The sequence below is a fragment of the Phaenicophaeus curvirostris genome, chromosome 20 (genome assembly GCF_032191515.1).
Source record: "Phaenicophaeus curvirostris isolate KB17595 chromosome 20, BPBGC_Pcur_1.0, whole genome shotgun sequence".
NCBI lineage: Eukaryota > Metazoa > Chordata > Aves > Cuculiformes > Cuculidae > Phaenicophaeus > Phaenicophaeus curvirostris.
In genome coordinates, this window is record NC_091411.1 from 2,667,654 (window position 1) to 2,694,908 (window position 27,255).

Below are 27,255 nucleotides of genomic sequence, written 5' to 3' on the forward strand. Positions count from 1 at the left end.
GCTCATTGTAGCAAAGAGAAGATGCTGAGAGCTGACCAAGGCAGTCCCCCTATCCAGGCCCTACAGTGAAGGCAGGCCAGGTCTTTGGGCACTGCTCTCCAGGAGAACTCTGTCTTTAAAGCACCAAGCAGGGGCTCTCGAGAAGGACAAAGCTAGACAAACAAGCACTCAAAAAGCTCCCCATGTCCAGTGGCTTAAGCTAATCTGTCAGAGACAGCTCCTTCAAGTCCATGTGAAATCTCGCCAGTAGCGGTTACCTGTGCTACGCAGGACCCTTCTGTCAGTGCAGAAGGACACAGGAAACCGCCCGGTGTTGGTGACCTTCACAACACGCGTCCGGATACTTCCGAGAATGACGTAGCCAAAGTCTAAGATGTACTCAGGCAGCTCAGCTCTGAAAGAAGGAGTAAGGACAATCCTTAAACCACAGCCTGGGTAAATTCCTAAGTAGACGGAAGAAACAAATAAAGTGGATCTGTCTTTATTCACTGCTGTAAAAACTCAACCCAAGCCTCTGAAACCAAAGTCCTGGCCACCTGGTAATAAGGCTTTGGCAAGTCACGGGGACTGTGAGTCCAAGGTTTTACAAGCTACCCACGGGACAATAAAATAACATGACTTTAAAATGGATACTGGTCACAGTTCCTCTGCTAAAACAAGTCATCCTAGGTAAATCCCCTGGCCCTCCACTGGTCTCAGCAAAACTGCTAAGCCTGATGTACAGGCCAAGCTTGAAAATGGTTCAGGACCTTGTAATAAGATTTACCTGCACAGGAAATCTTCACTCGTTTGCAACCAGACCTGTCCCCAAAGCAGCACCAGTAAACACAGTCATTAACCCCCACAGGATTCACGGGAAGGTCCTTTTCCAGAGCCATCCCACTCAGGAAAGCACATGAACTGGAGCCCACCCTGCTCCTGCCTCATCACGACAGAGCAAAGGGAAGGGCCAAGCTACCCAGGGAAGCCCTGCAGTCCCACCAGCATCCAAGCCATCTGGTTTAGGGTTTGTTAGCCTGTGCGATCCTAAGCTCTTCTGGCTTAGCGTGGTCTCTTCGGTGAAACAGATGTCATCTTTGAGTTGCCTCTTTCAGAGGTGGTGTCTGTGCTGTCTAGAAGGGCCTGATGGTCTGCACTGGGCTCCCTCAGCTCTAAGAGCAGAACCCAACATCTGTGGGGAGCTGAGCACATCCAAAGCTCAAGGTGGCAGTGTGGAAGTGAGGACACTTATCCACTCACAGGGACCATGTCAAAACTATCAGGATCAGGCCCTTTCTGTTCTCCCCAGCTCTGAAGACACACGGAGCTGTAGGGAGCATTCCTGGGTGTCACCCTCAGGGCACAAGGAGACAGAGTATGGCAGCCCCTACTAACTTGAGAAGCCCGCGGTAAGCGTGCTGGTCACAGGCAGTGTCCTCTGGGGGACCGGAGGCCAGAGCTTTCAGCTGCTCCAGGGCGTGTTCTTCTATCAGCATCTGCTCCATCTGCACCTGTAGCCAAGGCTCCAGCTGAAGAAATGAAAGACAGGGCCTGGTTAGCAAGGGTCCTTTCCAAGGCACAGGCTGGTCTCTCAAAGAGGATGCCACCCTGCTCCCGTTGATGGGGTGTGAGCAACAAATACCCCAGCGAGGACCTGACTCTCCATCACAGACTACCATAAACTCAATCACTCCAGCATGGCCTTCAGGATCTCTCCCTGGGGCAGTCAGGAACCTGATAGCTACGGGAGGGCAACTGCCAGAGGTGGGCAGCCCCTGGGGCAGCGCTGAGCCAATGCAGGATCATGGCCAGGTGTGGGCAGGGAGGTCCCAAGTGCCAGCAGGACACTGGGAACCTTGCTCTGGGCTGCAAGGGGACCAAATGACACAGGGGGAGTGTGGCATGTGCTAAACAGGGCAGCAGCCATTCTCACCATGGTGCTGGAGCCGTCCGTGAGTGGCTCTGCAGCCACAGTTTCCCCCGGAACAACTGCTTCATCTCTCCGGCTGTCTCTCTCCATCTTCTCTTTTGCCTCCTTGATGACTCTCTCATATTTTTCATTTCCTGGAGGAAGAAAGTATCCACAAATAGCAGTGTGGGTGCAGCACCATTCCCATTTGAGCTGGAAGCCCCACCCTCCTAACACTGGCCTCTCCCAGGACCACACTACTTGAGCAATCAATAGAAAGCAGATGCTGCTGCTCCTCTATGAATTCTGATGTTCCTTCCCATTCAGTTTTCCTCTTGACACAGAAGCATCTCATTCCCTGCAATGTGATGCAAATCCAACCCTGCCAACACCCTTGTCAGCCTCTATTACAGTTTTCCCGAGCATTTCTGCCCAGCCATCATCTTCCTAGGATGCTGACAGGTATGCTGGCAAGCTCTGAAGGATGGTTCCTGGGGCAAAGCCCACAGGCTCATCTGCCAGAGACTCAGGAAGTATCAGAGGGTTGAGGGTTGGTCTGGCAGCCCTGAAAATCCAGGTTTGGTGGACAATGGGTGTGAGCTGCCCTGGGGATGGAAGACAGGGTGCAGGTGGGATGGCAACAGAGAACCTTCCTGGAGAGCAGACAGGCAGCGCTCACCTTTGATATTCCTGGGAAGGTCCAGGGAGATCCTGGGAAAGTCACCCTCTCCTCTCAGGGAGATCTCTTCTGGCTCCAGGTGACCCACTTGGACCTGGAAAGTCTCACAGAAGACACCAAGTCCTGGCAGGCAGTAGACTTTCAGTGCCTGCTCCTTGCCACGTCCAACATAACCCTGCAGGCACGGGAGAATAGGGAGAGAATGCATCAAAGAGGGGTTGGTGGAGTGCTGGCTCAGATGAATAGGCATGCTGAGAAGAGAAGGCAGACTCTCATACATAAGAAAGTATCAGACAACAGCATGAGTAGCTCAGCTGCTAACGGAGTCTCGCCTCTGCAGCAAGAGCCAGGCTGAACAAGCAGAAGCTCTTTTTGAGCCACTCTGGGAGAAGAGCAAAGTGCCCCCACACTCTCATCAGGGCTCGCAGCTCCCGTCACAGCACGGCAGTGGTTCCCAGGCTGCTGTCGAGGACAGCTGGGTAAGGTGACTCTCAGGAGAGCTGGCACCATCTGGCTCCAGCGCCAGCACAAGCAGAGAGCTCGGCAGCCGGGGTCCAGGGCAGCCAAAGCACTCGTGCCTCCCACCAGCACCTGCCGTGGGACAGCGGAGCCACCCGCCAGCTCAGGCCGCTTAGGGAGCCCGTTAGGACTGCCAGGGCTTGCTCCCCTCTGTCTCCAGCAGCGACTGCTTACGGCCCTGCCTCTCCCACCACCTCCTGGGTTTTTTCCTTTGCTTTTTCTGTTTGTTTTCCCACGCTTTCTCCTATAGCCCCTCATGGGCAGCTGGACATGAGGCCAGGCTTAGGCACTGGTGCCTCCTCCATACTCACTGTGCTGGGCAGGACCAGGGGCTCGCGGGGCTGCAGGCAGCCTGCAGTGGCCACGCTGGGGCTCAACACTGCATAGGTGAATCCCATCTTCCCACTGTTCCGCAGGGTGACCTCTGCTTCTGCAACTTTGTTAAACACCTGAAGAGAGCACAGAGGAATGGGGAGTTCTAGACACAGGCCTGATGCTGAGACATTCCTCTGCTTTCACTGGGTTGAGAGCAAATGAACACAAAGCAGGAGAGAAGCAGGGCAGAGGAGATGGGGACACTTGGCTCTCCTGCGCTAACCAGGGGAACACACAGCCGTAAGTGCCTCCTCACTCTCCACAGGAACAGATCTTCATGGCAGCATGCAGAGGAGCAACACTGACCACATGAAGATGAGGGAGAAATAATCCAAGAGGATACAAGTCCTCTGCTTGCTCTAACAGCTGAAACAAAGAAGGCAGCATCAAGGAATGGCACAAAAGGCACACACATACAAGTATTTGAAGGGCCTGCAGTGACAGCAAAAGCAGAGAGCACAACATGTGCAAAGCCAGCAGCCAGAAACATCGGTGGGATTCTTAACTGAAAATGAGTAAAGCAGGGATTAGTCAGGGATGTTCTCTCCAGCTGCAGCGACTGGGAAGCCCAAGTTAACTTCCTCCCTGGATTATTTTGTTGATTAATCAAGAGCATTGAAAAAGTGCATCTCCTTGGACCTCAGACTTTAGGAGCAGATTGGTATTTTGGGGACACATTCCTCTGGAGATGACCTCTGGGATCCTGCCTCCCCCTGGAGGCAGCATTAGTTCCCTTAGAAAGGAAGAATTCCCAGCACTAGGGGTGGGTAGATGGCTACTAAAAACCAGCTTTGATGCAGGATGTGTCACGCAAAGGTTGTACTTCCAAGTCACACAGCCAACAAAGTAGCTGGGGAGGGGAGTGAGCCTCAGACCTAGGTGGGCAGCAACCCACCAGTGACGGTTCCAAGGACTTCTGCCAAGACAAGTGTGTCCTACCTGTAGCCCGTAGTCAATCTCTGAGATGTCAAGGACGTAGCTGATAAAGGAAGCCTCCCCACTCAGTGCAACCTCGTAGGTCGGGCCTCCCTCCACCTTGCACAGAGCCATGACGTGCGCGACGATGTTTGCGTGGCCAAAGAAAGTGAACATGACCTGCTGGCTCTTGCCCGGTGGCAGTACACCGTGCAGCGGCAGAATGCTGAAAACCTGGAGAAAGGGGAGGAGACATTGAGATATCAAGCATCAAAATTGATGCAGAAGAGCAACCATGGCTTGGAGCAACAGAGACATGTAGCTGGAGGGGCTTCTTCCTCAAGTACAGGCAAAATCATCCTCATCTCATCTTGCATGCATTACATTTTCACAGAATCACAGAATAACCAGGTTGGAAGAGACCCACTGGATCATCGAGTCCAACCGTTCCCATCAAACACTAAACCATGTCCCTCAGCACCTCATCCACCCGTCCCTTAAACACCTCCAGGGAAGGTGACTCAACCACCTCCCTGGGCAGCCTCTGCCAGTGCCCAATCACCCTTTCTGTAAAGAATTTTTTCCTAACGTCCAGCCTAAACCTCCCCTGGCGGAGCTTGAGGCCATTCCCTCTTGTCCTGTCCCCTGTCACTTGGGAGAAGAGGCCAGCACCCTCCTCTCTACAACGTCCTTTCAGGTAGTTGTAGAGAGCAATGAGGTCTCCCCTCAGCCTCCTCTTCTCCAGGCTAAACACCCCCAGCTCTCTCAGCCGCTCCTCATAAGGCCTGTTCTCCAGCCCTTTCACCAGCTTTGTTGCTCTTCTCTGGACTCGCTCCAGAGCCTCGACATCCTTCTTATGGTGAGGGGCCCAGAACTGAACACAGGATTCGAGGAGCGGTCTCACCAGGGCCGAGTACAGAGGGAGGATAACCTCCCTGGACCTGCTGGTCACGCCGTTTCTGATCCAAGCCAAGATGCCATTGGCCTTCTTGGCCACCTGGGCACACTGCTGGCTCATATTCAGTCAGCTGTCAACCAACAGTGGAACCATGTGAAAAATCTTCTCCCATACTCATCAATTAATGCATTAATTAGCACACCACTTTACAGTCATTTGGGAGGTCTCCTGGCAGCAGTAGGTTCACTCTGCTGCCAAACTTGCCTTTAGAAACACCCTTTGCTGCCTCTAGAGAAACATGAGACCTGGAGGTGAAAGCCCTTGGAGCCACAGGGTGGACTCCAGCCATGCTCATCTGACTCCTGATGCTTTTCACTCTCTCTCTGATTTGCAGGCTGCTCTCTCTCAAGACGCTACAGTAAAATCTACTGCGGAAATTTCCTATCAACCACCAGATTAGTGACAAGATGAATAATGCCCTCCACATCTGCCACGCAGGTAACATCCTTGGTCAGCCCTGTGACACGGCCCACACATCCCCTCCAACCACCAGTTGCTTCGGCAGTGCTGTATGATGTGCTTGGAGGGGCATGAAGCTGCACTTTGAGCAGCACCAGTGGGAGTGGGGGGCTACATAACTGCTGGCCACACTAGAAATGCAGAAAGGAGACTGATTCCCACTTACATCCTCTATTCCAATGCCGACGGGCTTTGCCTCCTTGAACTGCCTCAATGGCAGGCTCCGAGTCTCCTCAGTACCTTCCATCTTTGGAGCACTGGATGGTGGTGGCTGGAAAACAAGGATCGTGGGCTGCAGCAAGCAGCTGGCTGGTCTGGGCAAGACTGCTCTGCTGCAGGTGCCATCACCTCATCAAGCCAGGAACAGATAAGATGGGATCTGGGTGCAAATCAAGCAGGGCTCTGTCTGCACCTTCAGCTGAGTGTGGCTGCAAGCCCACCCACAGATGAGCCGCAGGTGCTATCTGCACTTCCGACATTCAAGCTTCCCAGGCAACTTGGATGCACCCAGCACTCAGTCCCAGCAGAGATCTCAAGGACATTTTGCACCCTCATATCTGCCTGGCTTCACACACCCCTGCCCAAGGAACATGCTAGGAACCATGCTAGGAACATGCCAGGACAGGTTCGGTTCTCCATGACAAAATGAGTAACAGAGGTGCAAGGGAAACGTATTAAAACCAGGCAAGTAAGGTCTTTGAAAGCGCTTGAAATGACCGTTCCATTTCAGATGGTGGTTAGGTTTCACCTCACGCACCCATCCGTGCAGGACAGCTGAGGGTCTCTGCTCGGGCATTCCTCTCAAAAGGCACATTCCTGACGAAGGCAGCTGAGATATTTTTTCTGTCTTGCAGCAGCTGAGTACACATGTTTAACCTCAGAGGTGCCACCTTTCCAAAGGAAGTTTGTCCCTAGGCTTCGTGTTTCTCCCCTGCAGAAGCCCCATGTCCAGTCGCTGGCCCTGCTGCCTAGCACGCTTGTGGCTACAGAAGAAAATCTACCTTTGCTTCTCCTGCTGCTCCAAGGCCTTTGGCTGGCTCCTCTGCAGCCTCTTCCCTGGGGCTGCTCTCTGCAGACGCTGAGCGTTCTGACTGGGCTGTGTTCTCCCGTGGCGGTTGGGGTGTGATGAAATGCTGACTTCCAGGAGGGCTGAACCTGGAAAATAGCTTAACTTTGACTTTGATCACAGACCTGCAGTGGGAAGGAGAGAAGCTTGCACGAGCTGCTCCTCAGCAGGATGTGGCTGCTGGGTGGGCACTGGAGCTCAGTAGTGAGTCTGAGCCAACAGCTCCAAAACCAGGATGGAGCAGGTCAACTCCTGAGGCTCCTGCCCAAGGGCAATGTTGCTATAGTGGTGGTGCAGGAATCCGGCAACTGACAGCAACCAGAAATAGAAGAGGACAGAGGTGAACACCATGTGGGGAGGTCAAAAGTGCAGCAGGAAAGGAAAAAAGACACAGCTTGTGCAAGATAGTGAGACTGAGACATCCAGGGCAGATCCAGACAGATGAGCTAGTACAGACCCACCTGTAAGTATCCTCCTGAAAACACCCACATCCGTGGAACTTCCCTTCCCCCACCCAGAGGGCCAAAGTAAGTAATTCTGAAGCTGTGCTGGATATTCAGCCTGAATGTTTCCCTTGACAGTTCCCTGCAGCTGCAGGTCAGCACAAGCAAGTGGCAGTGACGGTGGCTTTCTCTAAGTGTGATCAGGCAGGAGCCACAGTGGAGTGCCAGACGGCTGTGCCCTGGCCAGAGAGAGCCCAGCACCACTCAAGGGCACCCGCAGAGCCCAACATGGGACACCCTCACGCATGCAAGGCCACCAGCAACACAGAAAGACGCATCAAGCAGCTCCAGGCAGAGACTCACAATTAAGCAGCCCATCAAGCCCTGGTAAGTGCCAAAGCAGCGGTGACGCATACTCTAGGGAAGAAAGCTTTGGTCACTTTTAACCAATACACTGCAGATCACGATAAGATCCAGCTCCCTGCTGTGCTACAGATATTCCCTGGCTGCAAAACAACAGCTCCAACAGCACTTCACGCTAAAAGGGCAGCAGCTCTGCTGGAGCAAGGTTATAACTGATGTGGCACTTACTGATGGCACGATCACCTCCCCAGATGTCTCCAAATCCAAACTGTCTGAAGACCAGTTTGGCAAATGATTCAGGAGAGCAGCTCAGCAGCTCGTTTTGCCAAGGAGAGCTGAGTTTACAGTTTGACCAACATCTGTCAGTAAGAGGCATGGAGCTCAACATCTACAAACATCCCCAGGTGACTCCGATTACATTCCAGCCTTTAAACTTCAGACGTGCTCACAATAAGTCTGTTGGTGTTTCTAAAGCCACATGGAAGACACACTCAAACCACACCTGCTGTCACTGTCCCCACTTGCAGGTGTTCCCCCAGAGTCAAACAAGGCAGGCTTGTTAGAGCAACCCGGATGCCTCATTCCCAGCTGGGAATTTTGCCTTTAATGGTATGATAATAAATGAATATTTATCTTTAGCTTTGCAGCTTTTTACTTAAGGCTGGTTTTCACTTCTGGATTTAGAGGCTCGACTCTGCCCCCTAAGAGGTCACACTTGACTTATCCTTCCTGCAGCCACATGCAGGAACAAGGTTTTGCCTGGGTGACCGTCCCTACACAGGGATGGATGAACCGTGGTGCAGTTTCACAGGTGGAAACTGCCTTCACCAGGGTGATGTTTACCTCAGGCTACAAAGGTCTGAGAAAGTAGCTTTCCCCACCATCTTTCCTTCCTACGGGAACCAGTACTGAGGCTACAGCAATACAGCAGCAAGAAAATGAGACAGCAGCAAATGATTCCGGTGGCAGTGCCTGAGTAGGCTCTTAGGATGAGATGACAACAAATTGGGTTGGAAGGGAAGGAGAAGAAGTCACTATAGAGCTGCTCGTCCAGGTGCCTACAAGTGGCTTTAAAGCTCCAGAGGTAAAGCAGGATCCTAGGTTCTGGGCTATGCGGAAAGGGGTTGTTAGTGTCTTACAGCCCTAGTTTGGCTGGAGAACATTGCCTCCTTCCTAGCATCAAATTGGTGGAGATCACCTGCTCCCTAAGCATCTACACTGACCATAGATGGGACGCAATCCTTCCACAAGCAAAAGTTGAAAGCAGTTTGTCAGATCCCAGGAAAACAGACTTAGCCTTTCCAAATAAAAAATGACATCAGGAAGAGGAGCTTCAAGGAAAAGGCAAAGGTGCACATACCTCATCTGGCCCGCCGGGCTCTCTGTCAGGAACAACCAGCGGTACAGCGCAGGAATTGGGCTGCAGTTGGTTATCGCAATGGAACGCACAGTTTCAGTGCCATTCAAGATGCAGCCAAAGTCCAGGGCCGTGGTCTGGATATGGAGGTTCGGAAAGTAGACTTCTCCCCGAACAGTGACCTGTTCCTTGTGAGGGTGCTCAAGAAAATGTATCTTCAGAACTGTCTCCACCTCCCTGCTAGTCAAACCCTCTTCATAAGCAGGATTAAATCTGATGGACAGATGACGTTCCTCCCCTGCCTCCAGCTTCACAGGCTGCAAGGAGATGGAAGGGTATTAACCACTGTGTGATGAAGCCCCAAGGTCTGATGGCACAAAATATCTTAATGCTCAAAGCTGGCCCTCCGTGTGGGCTTCTCAGTTCATCCTTCACATCCTTTACAGTGTGTGCCTGCCCGCAAGCACAACAAGACTAGTGTCTGAGACCATCTTAGGCTAATAGCTCTGTGCTCTTCATCAGTACAAGAGGGAAATAATCTTGTTCTACTGATTTCTGGACCTACAAAAGCTGTGTGCTAAATACAGAACCAAATTGGCACCCTGGCAAGCCAGGGCCTTTGGCCTTGACTCCAGAGGAACTCCTTTACTCTCATGCTTAACATAAGCCCCGTGGCATTGCATCCCCACTCTTGCTGGGGCCAATTACAGGCACAGCACAGAAGCGGTGGCTGTGCCTACAACAACACATGTTTAGTAGAGACTGTGTCCAACACCTTCCACTAGCAATAGAGCAGGTGCCAGGCTCCTCAGCCTTCCTGAAGGAAGGCCTGTCCTCAAAGAGACCAAGCAGCTCTTGCGGTTATCTGAGGATGGCTGCTGGAGCACTAGGACAGCTTCCAAGAGACACCTTTACCACACGGCTTGCCCAGACCCAGCAGCCTGCTCCTTTCTCTTCATGTCTTAGAGCCAAGATGGGTTTCCCCAGTTCAGAGGACCTTCAGCAGCTTCAAATCTGGTGTCCAAGACCAGGTTGTATGAGGCTCTACACAACCTGATCCACAGGAAGGTGTCCCTGCCAGAGCAGAGGGGTGGAACTGGATGGGATTTAAGGCCCCTTCTGACCCACACCATTCTATGATGCTGTGATCTAGCCCAGGCCAGTCTACTGCTGACTCCAAAGAGTAAAATTCTCTCCTGGAGGGCCTCCCAACAGAAACACACCACCACGCTTCTCCTCTTCAGTCCCCACCAGCAGGAAGCTCCATAGCTGCTCACCTCAGTATCTGCAGGGAGGGGCTGCCGGTCTGCATGGCACATTGAGAAGGGTTCCTCTATGGCCAAGAACACGCTGAGTGGCAGGAGGCAGGTGTTCTTTAAAGAAAAGGGCTTGTACTGATCAGTCAAGACGTCACTGGCTTGCTACAGAAACAGAGAATGAGAGAAAACAACATGAACTGGCCATGGACCTCTTTCCCTTTCTGATATATTTCGAATTTTCATCTCTATTTACTATTTCTATTAGTTTGTACACTTCTAAAAGTCTTTTTTTCTAAATATATCAGATGCTTTTCATGATTAGAAACTGCAGCATCCCTTGGGGGAACAGGGAAACAGTTTCATGCACAGATGAGAGAAAGGGACCCTGAGTGGAGGCAGCTGCTTGAACAATATCAAACCCAGAAAGTGAACTCAGATCATCTGTCTGCAGTTTTTATCCTCTCTTGGGTAGAATGGCACAAGATGTTTTTCACTCCCATATAGCAATTTCTTGCAACCTTATTATCTTTCGTAGCCCCATAAAAATCAATGAAGTTGGTCAGAGGAGACAAGCAAGCAGCATGTAGTCCAAGGTGGAGAGCCTGTAGTAGCTGAAGGTTAGTTCTGAACTTCTACATGCATGCACAGCCAGCTAGAAACCTCGGCAGTCCAGCTGCAACATGACTTCTCATGCCCCTGCTGCAATGACAGCGCATCTGTGGCTTCAAAGCTAAGCAAAGCATAAGCTGTTTCTTCTTGTTTATGCACTGCTCTGGGCTTCCTGCATGACTTCTATAAATTAGAGAGTGCTTGCAAAACTAGTTCTGCATGTATTGGTATCAAACAGCTGCAGTGTTACAGCACTCAATAAATCAGAGTGCACACCACCAAATAGTCCACAGGCAGACATCAGGGATAGCTGAAAACCTTCTAATTAAACCTGAAGTGCCTGCTCATGGGATTTTGTGCTTCTCTGGATGCCTAAGAACTGAAGGAGAGACCTGAAAACACAGAAACTAAACAATGAAGTAGCCTCTCCTTTGTTAGACACCTCGAGGAAGAGGGTAAGATAATGCACGAGTCAGGATCCAGAGACTGAGGGGCTTCTGCGTTGGTGTTACCACTGCTGCAGAAGGACTGCTGCAGGTCCTTTGAAGAAAGCAAGGCTGAGGGAAATGCAAAGAGCTTGCATCCACATGAATGCAGAGAAGGCAAAGAGAGACAAGAGATGGCAGGTTTTCCTCATCAGCCTGAGGAGCTGACAGGAATCCAGAGCTGACTGGTTTTTCTCAGCTGCCCTGCGTCATTGGTGTTCAGACTTCACTGGGCCTTGAAGCATCCTTGCAAACGTCCCTCTATGAGTGAGTCTCTCTAGAGGTGGCCATGATCCCCTTTGACAGATCAGCTGTCACCGAACTAAAACCAAGGTGAAGTTAAAAAGCAGTCCCATCTCTAAAAACAAGCTCAGTGAGTTTACAAAGCACCTCAGGATGCATTTAGCATCGCTCAGCTGCAGCGATCTGCTCTCCCGCCCACAGTCACTGTCTCTGCAAAGCCCACAACGTTCTTGTGGGTCCCACACATCTCACCTCATGCCCTTGGCTCAGCAGCTCAATTCTGTCTCCACATCAAGAAAAGTAGAACAGACCTGGTGAGACTGTCTTCAGCCCCATCTCTGCACTAATGGCAAAAGCTTGGTCCCACTCAAATCAATCAGCAAAGCCCCAGAGACTGGCAGAAGCTGTTTAGCTTCCTCCTTTGAACACAATCTCACACACCCCGCCCAGGCTTTCAGTCATCAGCCACACAATTAACTGCCAGGATGCAATCCAGAGCCTTACCTTCTCGACCCGGAAAAGGAGTTCCGTGGAGGACAGTTGCAGAACAGGAGCAATGAACTCACACACGATGTCCACCTGCATTATCTGCACCTTTCCTGCCCTTCTCCCTATGACGGCGTGACACAGCAGCCGCTCCTTCACCACCTGTGTGCGAGAGCTGCACGTTACCCAGCAGGTGTGACCCGGGCACCCAGAAAACACACTGCTCACCACCTGACTGTAGACATAACGCATTCTGATAGCCTGCATGAAATTGTGTCATGGGAACTTGGCCATCAACCATCAGCAGGTAGTGCTGCCCTAAAGTTACGGCCGTTGCTTTCCTCAGCAGCCCTGCTTCCTTGTATACCGCACCCTATTTATTTTGCACTCAAGTGCCCACACCGCTACACCCTGACATCCACAAATTCACTTGTGAGCCAGGTGCTGTCCACAGCTCTAATAACTACTGCCCCAAATGACTAATGCTTTGATGTACCCCACTGCTAACACAATGCTTACAGAAAGCTGCAGGAACCAATTCAAAAATACGTAACCACATTAAAGGACATAGGTGGCAGAAGGACCAATGCCAGCAAACCCTCTCTCGGAAGCTTAGTGGAAAAGGTACATGGGAAAACTCCAAACAGCCAGCCTGCCTTCCAGTAAAGTGGCAGCACTCATTCCAAGGGTGAATTGTGTCCTCCTGGAGATGGTTTTAAAAGAAATCTCCCTAGGAAAAGGATGTCTTGCACTTCAGAGGGAAACCCTCTGCTTAAGCCGGATGCTCTTCTATTCAACACTTTTTCCTGATTTCTCATGGTTTCACTTCCTCAAATTCCTCCCTTCATTTCTCACTCTTCCTTCTGGTACAGCTCCTCATCAGAGCCTACAGTCTTCAAAGCCATCTGTGTTGCACGTGCAGTGCAGGGAGCTGGGCTTCTGACCAGCCTGAAGAGCACTAAGTCCTCCAGATTTTGACTGCGGGAGCCAGCTGTACTCACAGACACCCTTTTGGCTTTCCAGGCAAGACACCCTCACCAAAGCCCAGACCTTTCCTTTCTGGAACCTTTTTCTCCTCTTCAGCAAGCGCCTGGAGCTCAGAACTGCACAGGGACAGTCCCATCACAGTCAAGTCTTCCTAAAACCACCACTGAGGCAACCCTTTAAAACACCTTCCAAAACACTCCTATCAGCAGGAGCTTAATGGATGTTTATCTTACATTTGCTTAAACATCTGTGCCCAGTGATTCCAGAGACAGGGAATGCACACCAGGGCTAGCTGGCAGCTTCTCCACAGCATTGCGTTTCCCCTGGGAAGAAGGGTCCAGGGAGGAGGACGCCCAGTGACCGTGCTGAAATCTCCCCCTCTGAGCTGCCACCCAGGGGCGCTGCGAGACCTGGCTGCCCTTAGGACAGCAGGGCTGGTTGAGAGGCTGGGGGGAGCTGTCAAGCTATCAATTATAACCATCCTTGGGAACAGTTTCCCACAGGGAGAACATCACATCGATCATTCAAGCTGACACACTGTGCTGGATTTTCTCCTCCAGGACTCAGTGCTAGACAAGCCTGCTGCTTGTCTTTGTCTACAGAGGAAAATCCATGCTGCTCCCATACACTCCCCACCCTTCCCAAGGGATTTTGTTCCACTCACTGCTTCCCCCAGAGAATTACCTTGCTTTTGTTAATTCATTTTCTGCCTCTGCTCCTAGTCTAAGTGTAACTCTCTGCCCTACATTTCTGCCTCAGCACATGACACCTCGTAACCCATTGTCTGCCCCTGAAGCACTGATGCTTCCTTCAGATCAAATTTGGGTATCAACAAGTTGGGTTTACGGTAGCTACAGAAACATGGAAAAGCCTTAGCAAGTGATGGTGGCCAGCAAGGAAAGCAACTGGTGCTGCCGTGGTAACTTCTGGCACTAAAGCAGTTTGTTGAAAGCACTTGCCTATCTTCTCAGGCAAATATCAAGGGGCTGCTGAAAAAGTCCCAGCGGAGGTGATCCAATGGGAAGGACTCAGCCCTTGTCGGGGACCTCACCTGTGGAGTGCTGGAGAAGCCTTCCACCACCATCTCCATACTCTTGCCCGGCATCAGCTCCATTCTCGGTGGTTGAAACGTAAGCTTGGGGCAGGCAGATTTGCGGTTCTGGGAGGAATCCTTGCCCTTGGTGGTACTGAGGGCATGGAGACGATGCTGGCGCAATGTGGAAAACCCTTCGGCTGTCCAATAGAGTAAATGGGTCTGTCTTCCTTTGTTCGTTACCTTGAAGCGGTAACAGAATGGAATTTTGCTAGAAGAGAAGCAGAGATCGAAAATGTCATGGGACCTGCTATTTCACAGCAGTCATCCAGCTTCAGTGCCCCAAAGCCATTATCTGACTGTGCATTTGGCAAGAAAGCCACCTCCCAAAAGGCTGACCTAGCAACCTAGCACCAACCCACAGCAAGAGCCAGGCCTTGGCTGCCCCTAAGCTTATCCCCGTCCAGCAGGTGGTCTGTGTGTGGACAGCAAGGAAAAGCTTTGTGAAGAACATCATCTCAGTCGCTGTGGACAGAGCATTAAAATTAAGGGTAACTGAGAGATGATTTAGCAACCAGTCTCCATTTTGGTGCCTTTTGAGGATCTCAACCCACATTCACGTGGCCATCAAATGTTTCTAAAAGAATTCCTGTAGTGTCAATGAAACGGCGCCAGGACCTTGAGTGCAGAAGGAGAATGAGCTGAAGGACTACGGCAGAACTCCTCCTTGCTGAGCCCACGGGAGGAGCAGGAGCTGAGACATACTCTACCTGAAGCGCAGCCCCAAGTTGAGCTCCGGAACAATGGGTTTGTCAGTGACAATTGTGGTGCCGATGCCAACAGCCTGGATGGGGATGACGTAGCTACGGCTGTTCTGAATGAACACCTTCACTTCATCATGAAATATTTCAGTGTCATCCAAGTTTGCTGTGACAGTCACAGACAGCTCGGCGTTGGGGGGGATCACTCCTTTACTGGGTTCAATCCTACAGCGTGAGCGCTTGCCAGCCTGTAAGACAAGACAGACACTAGCTGAGGAGGGAAACCAGGACAGACTAGCACTGGGAATAAGAGCTACCACAGTTTGCTTACAATAGACACCAGCAGCATCTGAGAGACGGATGGATGCTGACCTAAGGGACGGCTGACAAGCCACCACACTCCATTTTCTTGAAGTTACTTAGGGTTGGTTAATTAAAGTGATTGGGTCGTTCTGGCCTTGCACAAGTGAAGGAAGAAGCAGAACTCAGCATTAAAAGTGCAGCAGTACTTTGCCAAGCCATACCTCCCTCAGAGAGCATCCACACCCTGGTCTCTATCATTAACAGGAATGTGACACAAAGCAAAAGCAGACAGAACAGGGAAACCAGAGGGGAACCCATGCCCTCTCAGCAGCAATGGGCTACAGGGTTCTCTTGATCTCCTGGAGCTCCAAAAGCATGATGGTCAGAGCTAAGCACTTTCCACAAAATAAAGGAAGAACTTGTCAAAATGATCCAGGCTCATTTCTGCTCAAACAGCCATGCAAACTCCCTATTTTATTGAGGACTGCTCCAGGTAAAATTGCCCCCAGAGCCAAGCTCCTCTTAGAATCATAGAATCATAGAATAACCAGGTTGGAAGAGACCCACCGGATCATTGAGTCTAACCATTCCTATCAAACACTAACCCATGCCCCTTAGCACCTCGTCCACCCGTGCCTTAAACACCTCCAGGAAGGTGACTCAACCACCTCCCTGGGCAGCCTGTTCCAGTGCCCAATCACCCTTTCTGTGAAAAATTTTTTCCTAACGTCCAGCCTAAACCTCCCCTGGCGGAGCTTGAGGCCATTCCCTCTCGTCCTGTCCCCTGTCACTTGGGAGAAGAGCCCAGCTCCCTCCTCTCCACAACGTCCTTTCAGGTAGTTGTAGAGAGCAATGAGGTCTCCCCTCAGCCTCCTCTTCTCCAGGCTAAACAGCCCCAGCTCTCTCAGCCACTCCTCATAAGACCTGCTCTCCAGCCCCCTCACCAGCTTTGTTGCTCTTCTCTGGACTCGCTCCAGAGCCTCAACATCCTTCTTGTGGTGAGGGGCCCAGAACTGAACACAGGATTCGAGGAGCGGTCTCACCAGTGCCGAGTCCAGAGGGAGAAGAACCTCCCTGGACCTGCTGGTCACGCCGTTTCTGATCCAAGCCAAGATGCCATTGGCCTTCTTGGCCACCTGGGCCACTGCTGGCTCATATTCAGTCGGTTGTCAACCAACACCCCCAGGTCCCTCTCCTCCAGGCAGCTTTCTAGACAGACTTCTCCTAGTCTGTAGCACTGCATAGGGTTGTTGTGCCCCAAAAGCTCTTGTTGCACTGCGGTGGAACAGCTTGCTTTCTCTCTGACAGAAAATGTTGTATATAAAAATTAGTTCACAGGCTGCTACAGACCAGTCACTTTTGTTGGAAATTAGCCCCACAGATACCTACCATCTCTGCCCAGAAGGATGCAGGGGTGGCAGTCTGGTTGGACAGGTGGAGAGTTTGGGAAACATCCTGTAGGACTTGGATATTGCCGAAATCTATCTTGCTTGGATGCACGCAGACAACTGGTCCTTCTCCAACGCTCACCAAATGGATTTCCTGCTCCTAGAAGCAGGTAGGAAAGATCAAAAAAAAACAGGGAAAGTTTAAAAAGGTCAGACAGCTCTGAGTGCTCCAAGCCTGAGGGATAACTACAGTTCTTTGAAGCTTGCAGCGTTGACAGACCGAAAAAGAAAGCCTGGAGCAAGTGTGGGACATGGAGTAATCCCATCTGAAAGCCACAGGCTCCCATTATGAGCAGATGAACAAGCCCAGTTTCTCACGCTTGCATTTCCACAGCTCCGGGCCCGTGCCATTGGCTGGGGCATTGGCAGAGAGATGTGATGGATATTTCTCAGATGTGATGGGCCTGACTATCAGCATAGTTTCTTACACAGTGCTTGCTTTAGCAGGCTTCAGGGATTTCCCTGTGTGCTCCTGAACCAAAGTCCCAAGGAAGCAGCAGTTGCTCAATCCAGTAATGCAGCAGAGTGTGAGACCCAGGGACTGTGCTGAGTTTCAGACTGGGCTTGCTATCCCTTCTCACTACTAGTAACAAACTACACTCAGGGATTCTACGCTGAGCTGAGATTTAGCTCCAGCCTTGCTGCTCACTGTGGCACTAACAACATCACCTACTTATTCATATTTTCTCAGGTAATGATATTGATATATTGATACAGAGAGAATCAATAAAGCATCAGCATTAAAAATGCAGAGAGCACAATGTTTTGGTAAGAAAACACCTTAATGTGTCCTCACCTGCCAGAGTCTATCTTTCGAAAGCATCTGGCATAGTGTATCACCTCATTTTCTACCTCTTTTCATTGCTTTATCTGGTTTTGTGCAGAAGTCTTGACAGTGGAGGAAGGAGGGACAAATTTGCAAATATCTAGACAGTTCTCTGCTTCTTTCCAGAAATGTTTTGCTCTCTTTAGAGCCAGAGATGTCCCAAGACTGAAGTGGCTTTCTGATCCAGTGTTGCTTTTGTGTCAGGGTGCTGGGTTCTTTTTGCATGAAGCCTCCCAGTTGACCTCGAAGGGAGGTTGTCCAAAGGTAGGGATTAGGGCTTCATGAACAACACATGCGCATTTTGGACCCCATCAAAAAGCACCCCCATTCTCTGACACCACCACCATCCCCCCACCATTTGACTGTCATGTCAATATTCCCTGCCCACAACTGCCTGTGTTGCCAGAAATCCCGCAAGTCCACAAGGTTCACAGCTGCCCAGAAAGCCATCAGGATCCACCCCAACTCCTGTGTATGAATGATTTTTGCAGTAAGTTCTCCCAGCCCCACGAGACAAACCTGGAGTCCTCTTTCTCAGCACATCCAACCAGCTGATGTGGGATCTGCCAAGAGACCTTGTCAGGGAGAAGGGGGAGGAGGAGAAGGAAGGGAGCTTCTCGGCTGTCGCTTACCACTGGGTCAATGGTGAAAATATCATTGGAGAAAAGCATGGGGTCTCCTTGCACTTTCGCCCTCTGCTGCTGGAAGCCGCGGGAGAGAAGAGGAACATGTTCTCGGAGAGTGGGAACTTCTGTGCACTCCTTGAGAAAGCAATCCACCTCATTCTCCCGCTTCTGCAGCCTGCGGCACAGCCTGCAGGGAGAGACAAACCAAGCAGATCGTTTAATAAGCAACATCTTTGCAGTGACCATCAGGTAAGCACAAGGGCAGCAACGCACTCGAGGAGGAAGAGCAGCAGCTCAGCAAGGGGCTGACCCTGTGCCACGGGGTCCCCAGGGATCCAACTGCCACCTGCTGCCCTCTGGCATGGCAGGCAGTTTTACTCCACACTTACAAGTTCTGCCTTCCAGCACAGGATCCCAGAACACTTGAAAAGCAGATGAATGAATTCAGGTATCGCAACAACTTGGTGAAATTTAATGGGGTTATATGCATGAAAACAGAGGGCCTGAGAAAGGAAGGGGCATCACCTCTGAATTCAAACACTTCATTCTAGCCTTAAACCACCTTTTCTTTTTCCTTTCTGGCCTTCAGTGCAGAGCTTTGATGCAGATGATCTCTCCCACACCTGGTAGTCGTAGCAGAAATCATTCACAACCAAGAGAAGAGAAGGGACCACTGCTGCAGCACAGCTGCTTTGCAGCTGGCATACTGCTGTCCTCCCTCCCCACGCCCGTCCCCTGGCTGTGAAGAACCAGCAGGAGACATCTCTGAGGGAGAACTGGAAGGCTGCACGTGCAGCAGATGGAGGTGCAGCAGTAAGAACAGGACAGCGATCACTACCCAGCTAAATTCAAATGCGGACAGAAAGGAACCACAGCCACGGAGCTGCACACAGAGCCACGGGCAAACGCTGTCACCAACACCAAAACCCCTCACTTCGGCTCACTCCATACAGTGCAAGGGGAAATGTTTCCCCAGGGCTGACAGACCATGCTGTGCATGGGGAGGGCTTCCAATCACTGAGATGAACAACCCTCAACTCAACCCATCCACAGACAATAATTCCACCTTTACATCCCAGAAAGTCCTGCAGGACGGAGACAGAGCAAATCCCTGGACAGACCTCATAACAATCCAGGTCATTCTGGGTCACATCCTAGTGCAGAGTCCCACACTGCCTCCTCCCTCAAAGAAGTCCTCCCTGCTCCAAGACCTCAAAAGTTTCTCTGAAAGCAGGACAGTGACCCTGGAGCTATGGCCATCCCTAAGATTGCAAGTAAGGAAGAACAAAACCTCCTGGTCAGCGTTGAGGACACAAAATGGTGCAAGATCAAATGTAAGTAGAAAATAAAAACAAGGGTCAATGTCTACTGTGGGGAAACCTGGTTGCTCTTGAGGGGAAAGAGGATCACTCAGGGTCCAGTCTGAGACACAGGCAGGTAGGAAGAGATGGAAAAGGAATGGTCTGGGGAAGTACCAAGAGAAGGTCAAGAGGTTTTCTTTTAACACACTGAGATTCCACGGAAGTCATGCACTGGGTAATTAAAAATAGAGAGCAGTGGAAAACTCGTTTTGGCCTTCAAGGCATTTCTGACCTAATTACACTGAACCTTATTTGCTCAGAAGCCCTTAAAAATCAAGTGCAAGTTTAGGACAGTTTCCTAATCATGATGGGTTCAGACTAACTCCTAGAGACCTATATCCACCCAAGGCTGAGAAGTCACACAAGAATTTCACAAGTCACCCAAGCTTTTGTGTGTAATTTCCAACTCACTCGCCCAGCTGTAAGTGTTTCTCTGCTGACCTAAATGAGAACTGCAAAGCTTCACCAATGATGTCCCATCATTGTGAAGAACCTGCCCCATCTCTCACTACCATGAAGACACAGGCAGCTGAAGCCCAAACGCGCTTCTCAGTTCTGTGCTGTCCTACCTTCCCTACAGAACCCTCCACCTCCAAACTCTCACCAGACTCTAAGGAAGGGCAGAAACACTTCATTCTGCTGGAAACCAGGACCAAAGCACTCTGTCCTGCACCCTGCTTGGAAACCAGTTGCCACTTTTTCAAAGCTGGAGCAGAAGCAACTGCAGTGACTGTCACAATAGTTCTGCTCCCTGAAGCTACATTCCTCAGCCTCATGGATCCTCTGTAGCCCAGGGATCTCTGGACCTCAGTGCTCCCACAAAACACAAGTTTGCTGTCTAGTCATTGCACTCAAACTTTCCTCCTCAAAATGTAATCCTCAGCTGGAGCATGGGTGGAACTGGAATGGCAAGTGCTGAGCTCTGTTATCTTGGAGCTCAGTGACATCCCCTGACACTGCGGATGGTTTACTTGTCCTAGAATCATAGAATCATAGAATCACAGAATCATAGAATAACCAGGGTGGAAGAGACCCACCGGATCATCGAGTCCAACCATTCGTATCTAACACTAAACCATGCCCCTTAGCACCTCGTCCACCCGTGCCTTAAACACCTCCAGGGAAGGTGACTCAACCCTCTCCCTGGGCAGCCTCTGCCAGTGCCCAATGACCCTTTCTGTGAAGAATTTTTTCCTAATGTCCAGCCTAAATCTCCCCTGGTGGAGCTTGAGGTCATTCCCTCTTGTCCTCTCCCCCGTCACTTGGGAGAAGAGGCCAGCACCCTCCTCTCTACGACCTCCTTTCAGGTAGTTATAGAGAGCAATGAGGTCTCCCCTCAGCCTCTTCTTCTCCAGGCTAAACAACCCCAGCTCTCTCAGCTGCTCCTCGTAAGGTCCTAAACCTTTCCACAGCACTGACATCACTCTGAGGCCCTACGTTAGTTTTACCCTTGTGCAGAGCATCCAGATGAAAGGAGTTTTTCACACAAACCTCAGCTTTTGCTGATCCTCCTGTTCCCGAGTAGCAGCAGCCTTCCACTGGAACTGGGCTGTAATTTCACTTTGGTTGTGGAGGACCACAGAGCCGCGGTTTGCCCGAGTAAGGGAAGTTTTCTCAATTGACAAGGAGCCCTTCTCCAGCCCAATGTTGGCATCTACGGCCGATCCATAAAGCCTTGTCTGGGTATGTTCACCTGGAACAAAGCACAGCAGAGTCTTTGCTCACCTCACTTGCTGATACTAGAACAGAGCAAACCACCAGAAGCAGAAGGAAGTGCTACGGCTCTTTGCAGTATTGACAGTTTCACAGACCAGAACATTTACCACATCCTGATAGCCGCATGTGGACTGCATGAGGATGTCCTGGACACTACATTAAGTGCCTTTTTCTGTGTATTTGTAGACATCTAGCCCCAAGGTGACACCGTGACGCTACTGACAGTAAGATTTTTCAGATGTGCCCAGGTGGACTTTGGGTTGCCATCCCACTCAGGTCACAAGGAATTCTGGATTGAGGTCATTCAGGTGACTGAGGTGTCCCTGTTCAGGCAGGCCTCATGCAGAGTCTCATGCAGACCTGCCACTAGGGCAGCAAAGCAAAGGTATCTGGGGGCACATGGGCAGAAAAGGGATGTTCAGAGGAACAAGTGAAGCAGCAGCACAAGGCAAAAATTAAACCAATATAATGTGCCCCTGATCCTGCCTAAGTCACACTGACAGCAGCATGAGGGATTGGGATATGCTGCCACCGGTGAGCCAAGCAAGTCAGCACAGCAAAGCACAGAAAATGCCTCCCAACCTCCCAAATTGCTGGTTTGTTCTTAGAGCTTCTGTTTTGTAATAAACAGTCTGCTCTTGGTGTTACTGAAAGAGCCCCACGGCTGCTTTCTGTATGCGAATCACAGGGAGTCTGACTTAGTGCAGGACAAAGCAGCCAGGGCTTGCCAGGTGAGGCTGGGTGACATTGCCTGGTGCCCTGCTCTATGCCTGCAATAAGCAGCTTTTAAGACTGATTGATTAAATATTTCCATTTCACTTCAGCAATTCACCTCAGCAGCCTTTAGCTTATTTGCATGCTTTGAAGCTGGAGAGACAATCCCTCAAGTCATCATTTGCTCTCCTTCTTAAAGCTTATTTCAAAATAACTGCATCCTAACTGTTTTGAAGGAAGCTGAGAGTGTGCAGCATGTAGCACTTACCGGTGTCATAGTGAACAACCAGGCACCCGGAATGATCCCCGGTTTCCAGTGGGTGAAACTCCACTGTTACTTGTGTGGCCTCACCAATCCCAAGGTTCCCAATGGAGGGATCGACAGAGAAAGGGCTGCAACACAAAGAGAGATATCATGACTACTGTGGGAGACTTGAGGACTATATTCCTTTTGCAGTCTAGTTCACTTCAGCTCACTTAGGCAAGCAAGGAGGCTAGGAAAGGTCCAATTTTATCAGCATTGCAATGAAAGCTGCTCTGAGCAAAGGAGACATCAGACAAATCTCAATGAATGCAAACATAGACTAGCTACTACCCCATGGAAACAAAAGGAGAATCCCATTTACAGCCTGAACAATTAAATGCTGAGCTAAATTTAACACCACTAATAGAAGCCTATCAAGGTGAACTTAATGGAGGTTTTCTCTATTCCCAAGCAAAGTAGTCTGGGAATCCAAGCTTGTAAACTGTCTGCTTGGCCCAGCAGACAAATTCTCTGCAATGTGTTGGAAATAATTATGAAAGTGTGCTGATGTTCTTCAAATTAATAGGAGTGATGACAATGATTTGTTGCCAGCTAAACAGCTCTTGGCTGACAGATACAAAACTCAGTGCTTTAGAGCTTAGCGATAAGCCAAATGAAACACTTCCGCACAACGGCAGCTGGGCTGGGTGGCTCTTGTACAACCATACTTAGAAAAGAGAAGTTATTTGGTTTAGTGCTTTGCCGGTGGTCAACTTGTCACCTTAAAAACACGTCCTGGGTATTTAATTTGGTGGTAACAAGGAGATCTGGAAATCCCAGAGGAAAACTGTAGAATGATTGACAGGTTCCTGCCTATGTATTTCCCACAGTGAAAAGCAGCAGCCTGCTCAAAGAGCATCCTAGAAGTCCGCTTCAACAGGCTTTGGGGGAAGCTCCTCTTGGATCCTCCCAATTCACAGAAGAAAAGTCAAATCCTCTTCTGAGCCTTGTTTTGATGGAGGAGAAACTGTGGCAACTCAGGCAGCCCCAGTCAGACAGCAGGGTCTTTGCTGCAGTCTTGACCTTGGCTCTAACACCAAGACCTCTGGGACCAAGCAACTCTCCACTCCTCACCAGCCAGCTGAACTGGTTTCCTTGCAGATGTGGTGTCAACAAAGCATTACCATTGCCAGGTCAGCAAACTGGAAAACCGGTGACTGCCTTCTGAGACCAAAAGGAGCAACGCAGGCTGCCCACAACATAGCCCACACCGGGCATTTGATGAGGGGACCATGGGAAAACCATGTGCATGTGACCCCAGAGAATGGGCATGTTTGGCTGGCAGAGGTTTGTAAGCATTTCTGAAGGTACTTATGGCCAGGAGGTTGCAAGCCAGCTACTAGCATATTCTAGCATTCTCCAGGAAATCTGGGAGAGACAAAGCTCTGGAAGAAAAGGCCGTCAACCTGCGCACCAGGCATTTGCTGCATCTTCTGCCTGCGCCCATGTTAGCACTCTGCTCTCAGGCTGCAGTGCAGTTTTGAAGCCAGTGCCTGCTCAGCTCCACTTTGGAGCTCATTCTGCTTAAGAATATTTGGTCCCAGGGGCCAGACCAACTGTCACACCCTGGGCCCCCGAGCCACACGCTCACATCCAGGCCTGACTCAGGGAGGAAGTGGATTCATTTAGCCGTGTGGCAATCTGGAGGCTAATAAGATCACTCCCAGGGTGAAAATCAAAAGCAATATATATTCTGTTTGCAAAACAAAGTTCCTGGACCACTAAGTGTTATTGTCAGGGCCTCAATGCCAATCACTTTGATTGCCCATCTCTGGTTGCACTTGCTTATACAGACATAGCTGATGACACCATCTAAAATGTCTCTTTCAGTAGCTCAGAGCTTACCTACTTCTGAACACGGCATTTGGTCTGCCTGAGCTGAGCTCCCAGAGCTGCTGCTGCCATGCAGCATCTCATGCAGCCCAAAGGCAGCCAAGGTGCCTGCCTATGTTTTCCTTTTCAATCTAACAGAATCAGTCTCGCTGGATGCTGTGTTGGAGACATCACTGCAGCATAGAACTTTGCTGCAGCTTGCAGAGTTTTGTCAGGAGATGCTTCAAACACTGCCAGGAACTGAAGAACCCCCATCCTGCCCACTTCCAGCTACGGCAACAGAGCAGCTCCCACACTCTGGTTCCTTTTTGTTACTGTTCACTGTTTATCACACAACAGTATTTTGCACAGAAGAAACAAGCTCTGTTACCTGTGAGTGCTGATGTGGTAGCGGGCCTCCCGATTCCCAACGTTGCGAATCAGCAGCGTTTTCTGAGTGCTGTACTTGACTGGACAGATGGAAAAGTCCAGGTGGGCAGGGAAGTCCAGGACAGCTCGAGGACCAATAGCTCGAATTGGCACAATAAACTTCTCCTTTTCTGTGGTGCAGGTGAGCTGGTGAGAATAATCCTGCAGGGAAAGAAACAGTCTCAGCACTTGGCATTTGGTACCATCCCCGTGGCAGAAGGAAAACAAGTATTTCTATGACTCCAACTACAGCATTCAGTAGTGCAATGGTACTTTCTACCTTAACGGCGTTTCATTCCAGCAGCAGGACTTGCACAGGGCTGTTAGCTCACAAGGAAGAAACAACCCCATGGATCCACCTGCTCTCGAAGCAAGCTGACAGAACCAGACCAAACCAATACTTCGATTCTGAGGCACCAAACCAGAGTCATTTCACGTTGGAGATTACAGCTGTAGTAAGAATCTCCTTATCGTTGGAGCAGCAAGCGGGCAATTTGATTTAGGAATTGCACAGAGCAGCAAATTCCCTTAACCAGCAGCAATCCAGACTCTTACAGAATCACAGAATCATCCCCTCAGCCTCCTCTTCTCCAGACTAAACAACCCCAGTTCCCTCAGCCGCTCCTCGTATGACTTGCTCTCCAGCCCCTTCACCAGCTTCACTGCTCTTCTCCGGACGTGCTCCAGGACCTCAATGTCTTACTTATAGTGATGGGCCCAAAACTGAACACAGTATCCAAGGTGCGGCCCGACCACTGCTGAGTCCAGGGGCAGAATCCCTTCCCTGGTCATGTTGGCCACACTGTTTCTGATACAAGTCAAGAGGCCATTTGACTACTTGGCCATGTGGGCACTCTGCTGGTTCATGTTCAGCTGCTGTCAACCAACTCCTCCACGTCTTTCTCTGCCAGGCAGCTTTCCAGCCACTCTTCCCCAAGTCTGTAGCACTGCACAGGGTTTTTGTGTCCCTAGTGTAGGACTCTGCACTTGGCCTTCTTGAATCCATTGGCCTCAGCCCATCGATCCAGCCTGATCAGATCCCTCTGCAGATCCTCCTTACCCTTCAGCAGATCTACACTTCCTCCCACTTTAGTATTGTCCACAACCTTGCTAAGGGTGTGCTCGATCCCCTCATCCAGGTCATTGATAAAGGTATTGAACAGGACTGGACCCAGCACTGAGCCCTGGGGACACCACTTGTGACTGGCCTCCAGATGGACTGAACCCCATTTCCCACCACTCTTTGAGCCCAACTAGAGGTACTTGACGAAGTAGAAGAAAACAATTTCCAAGTCATTGTCATTGCTAAGGAGTGAGGGGATCAACAGCAACATAAGTAAGAGCTCAAGGTATAAATTCCCCCAGGAAACAAGCAAAGGCAGCCTTCACAGCTCTGTTGCTGGTCAGGGGTGCTGGCACCACCTGCACAGCAACCCACAGGGAAAAGGACTTCTCCAGAGAGACTCCAAGGCCAGGCAGAGCAACAAGGATTTGGCCTCACAGAGACAACCATGACCTCAAGAGAGAAACCTGCCTCTCGCCATTCATGCACAAGCACGTTCTGTGCTGAGTCCCTTCTCCGGGGACGCCCTGGGAGACAGCTTCCCACACAAAGCCTGGCTCGGTGAAGTGCTTCAGCATGTGCCAACCCTTCAGCCAAGCTCCAGGACGTCCCCAAAGTGGGACCAGACATCAAAGCCGACTGCAGTGTCAGGACAAACAGGGGGAAACCCAAGGAAAGAGGGGTGCCAGGCAGAAGCTGGTTGCTCACACTGCTGTGAACCTATGACCCTTTAAGCTTCTGAAAGCTTGAATAGCCCTCCCTGGCAGAAGGGAAAAGCTACAATTCTCCCCAGCAGCACTGCCCTGTGCTACCAGCTCTGCTGCACACTTGCTCACAGCCAGGGTACAGCTGGAACAAGTTTAAAATTAGGTTTTGTTTTGCAACTGCAGCCCCTTTGCAGACTGTTTTAGTGTAGGTTTCTAAACCAAAAAACCCTGGGTGATAGAGGGGCTGCATCAATTCCATGCATTAAAGATGCTGGGTTTGGACGTAGCTTCAGGCTCTAGATTTTCATGAGAATACTTCATCCTTCATAGAGCTCTCAGCAGTAAGGAAAATAGAGACAAAGGCTCCTCTTCTCTTATTCACGTCTGATAAGCAATCACGTGTGAGCTCTGGCTTTCCAAGTGACACCACTGACATTTGAATGAGCACCCACTGAAAAAACGGCAACCACTTAGAGAAGAGATGTCATTTCAGGCCCTTTGCAAACACAGGCTAACAAAAATAACTGTCACAGCGACAACAACCTTAACTGCTGTGAGAAGCCAGATTAAAACATCATTGCCTCAAGGATTGCTGCTGTTGCTAAGCTGAAGCAGACTTGAGCTGGAGACACTGCGTGACAATGCCCAGGCCCAGATGGGTGAAGCTGTGGCGGACGTGACAACTTGGACTGAGGGAAGCTATAAAAGCATCCAAAAAACTCGCACGCTCACCTCTGCCTACCACTAACTCTTTGTGGGACCCCTGACTTTTCACCAGGCTGCTGAGACACGGACCCTTGAAGATCCATGGTGGTAACTATTTTTGCAATCCTATTCTGAACTCTTGCTTGAGTTTCTATCTTTATTCCTCACTTTCCTATCACTGCTCATATTACCTCGCCTTTCATCTTCTGCCTTTTTTGCAGTAAAGAAAACCCTTTTGATTTACGGCATTTGACCTCGTTTTTATACCGTCTGGGCGATTCCAAACAAAACCCTCCTGGCTTCGGCTTGGGACCCTTACAGCTGCCCAGTACACCAGCAAACTGCCATCCTTTTTG

At 50.4% G+C, this 27,255-nt stretch overlaps 3 protein-coding genes across 3 annotated transcripts in view; 2 read left to right on the plus strand and 1 right to left on the minus strand.

Moving 5' to 3' along the window:
- SSNA1 (SS nuclear autoantigen 1) overlaps window positions 1–27,255 on the plus strand; it is a 107,420-nt gene that overhangs the window by 65,458 nt on the left and 14,707 nt on the right. The window lies entirely within an intron of this gene.
- The window catches only part of LOC138729405 (anaphase-promoting complex subunit 2-like), an 83,555-nt gene that overhangs the window by 43,123 nt on the left and 13,177 nt on the right, over window positions 1–27,255 (plus strand). The gene's annotated exons all lie outside the window — the stretch shown is intronic.
- LOC138729394 (hydrocephalus-inducing protein homolog) overlaps window positions 1–27,255 on the minus strand; it is a 68,542-nt gene that overhangs the window by 32,837 nt on the left and 8,450 nt on the right. Inside the window, exons 5-23 of the mRNA XM_069873607.1 lie at window positions 24,387–24,586; window positions 22,148–22,272; window positions 20,941–21,142; window positions 18,095–18,275; window positions 16,578–16,736; window positions 14,895–15,133; window positions 14,143–14,395; window positions 12,123–12,266; window positions 10,300–10,443; window positions 9,026–9,339; window positions 6,795–6,948; window positions 6,551–6,650; window positions 5,960–6,141; window positions 4,401–4,610; window positions 3,398–3,535; window positions 2,568–2,742; window positions 1,913–2,043; window positions 1,375–1,508; window positions 258–394 (exon numbers count right to left, since the gene is read on the minus strand). Coding sequence (XP_069729708.1) covers window positions 258–394; window positions 1,375–1,508; window positions 1,913–2,043; window positions 2,568–2,742; window positions 3,398–3,535; window positions 4,401–4,610; window positions 5,960–6,141; window positions 6,551–6,650; window positions 6,795–6,948; window positions 9,026–9,339; window positions 10,300–10,443; window positions 12,123–12,266; window positions 14,143–14,395; window positions 14,895–15,133; window positions 16,578–16,736; window positions 18,095–18,275; window positions 20,941–21,142; window positions 22,148–22,272; window positions 24,387–24,586 — 3,322 coding nt within the window. The remainder of the gene's footprint in view (window positions 1–257; window positions 395–1,374; window positions 1,509–1,912; window positions 2,044–2,567; window positions 2,743–3,397; window positions 3,536–4,400; window positions 4,611–5,959; window positions 6,142–6,550; window positions 6,651–6,794; window positions 6,949–9,025; window positions 9,340–10,299; window positions 10,444–12,122; window positions 12,267–14,142; window positions 14,396–14,894; window positions 15,134–16,577; window positions 16,737–18,094; window positions 18,276–20,940; window positions 21,143–22,147; window positions 22,273–24,386; window positions 24,587–27,255) is intronic.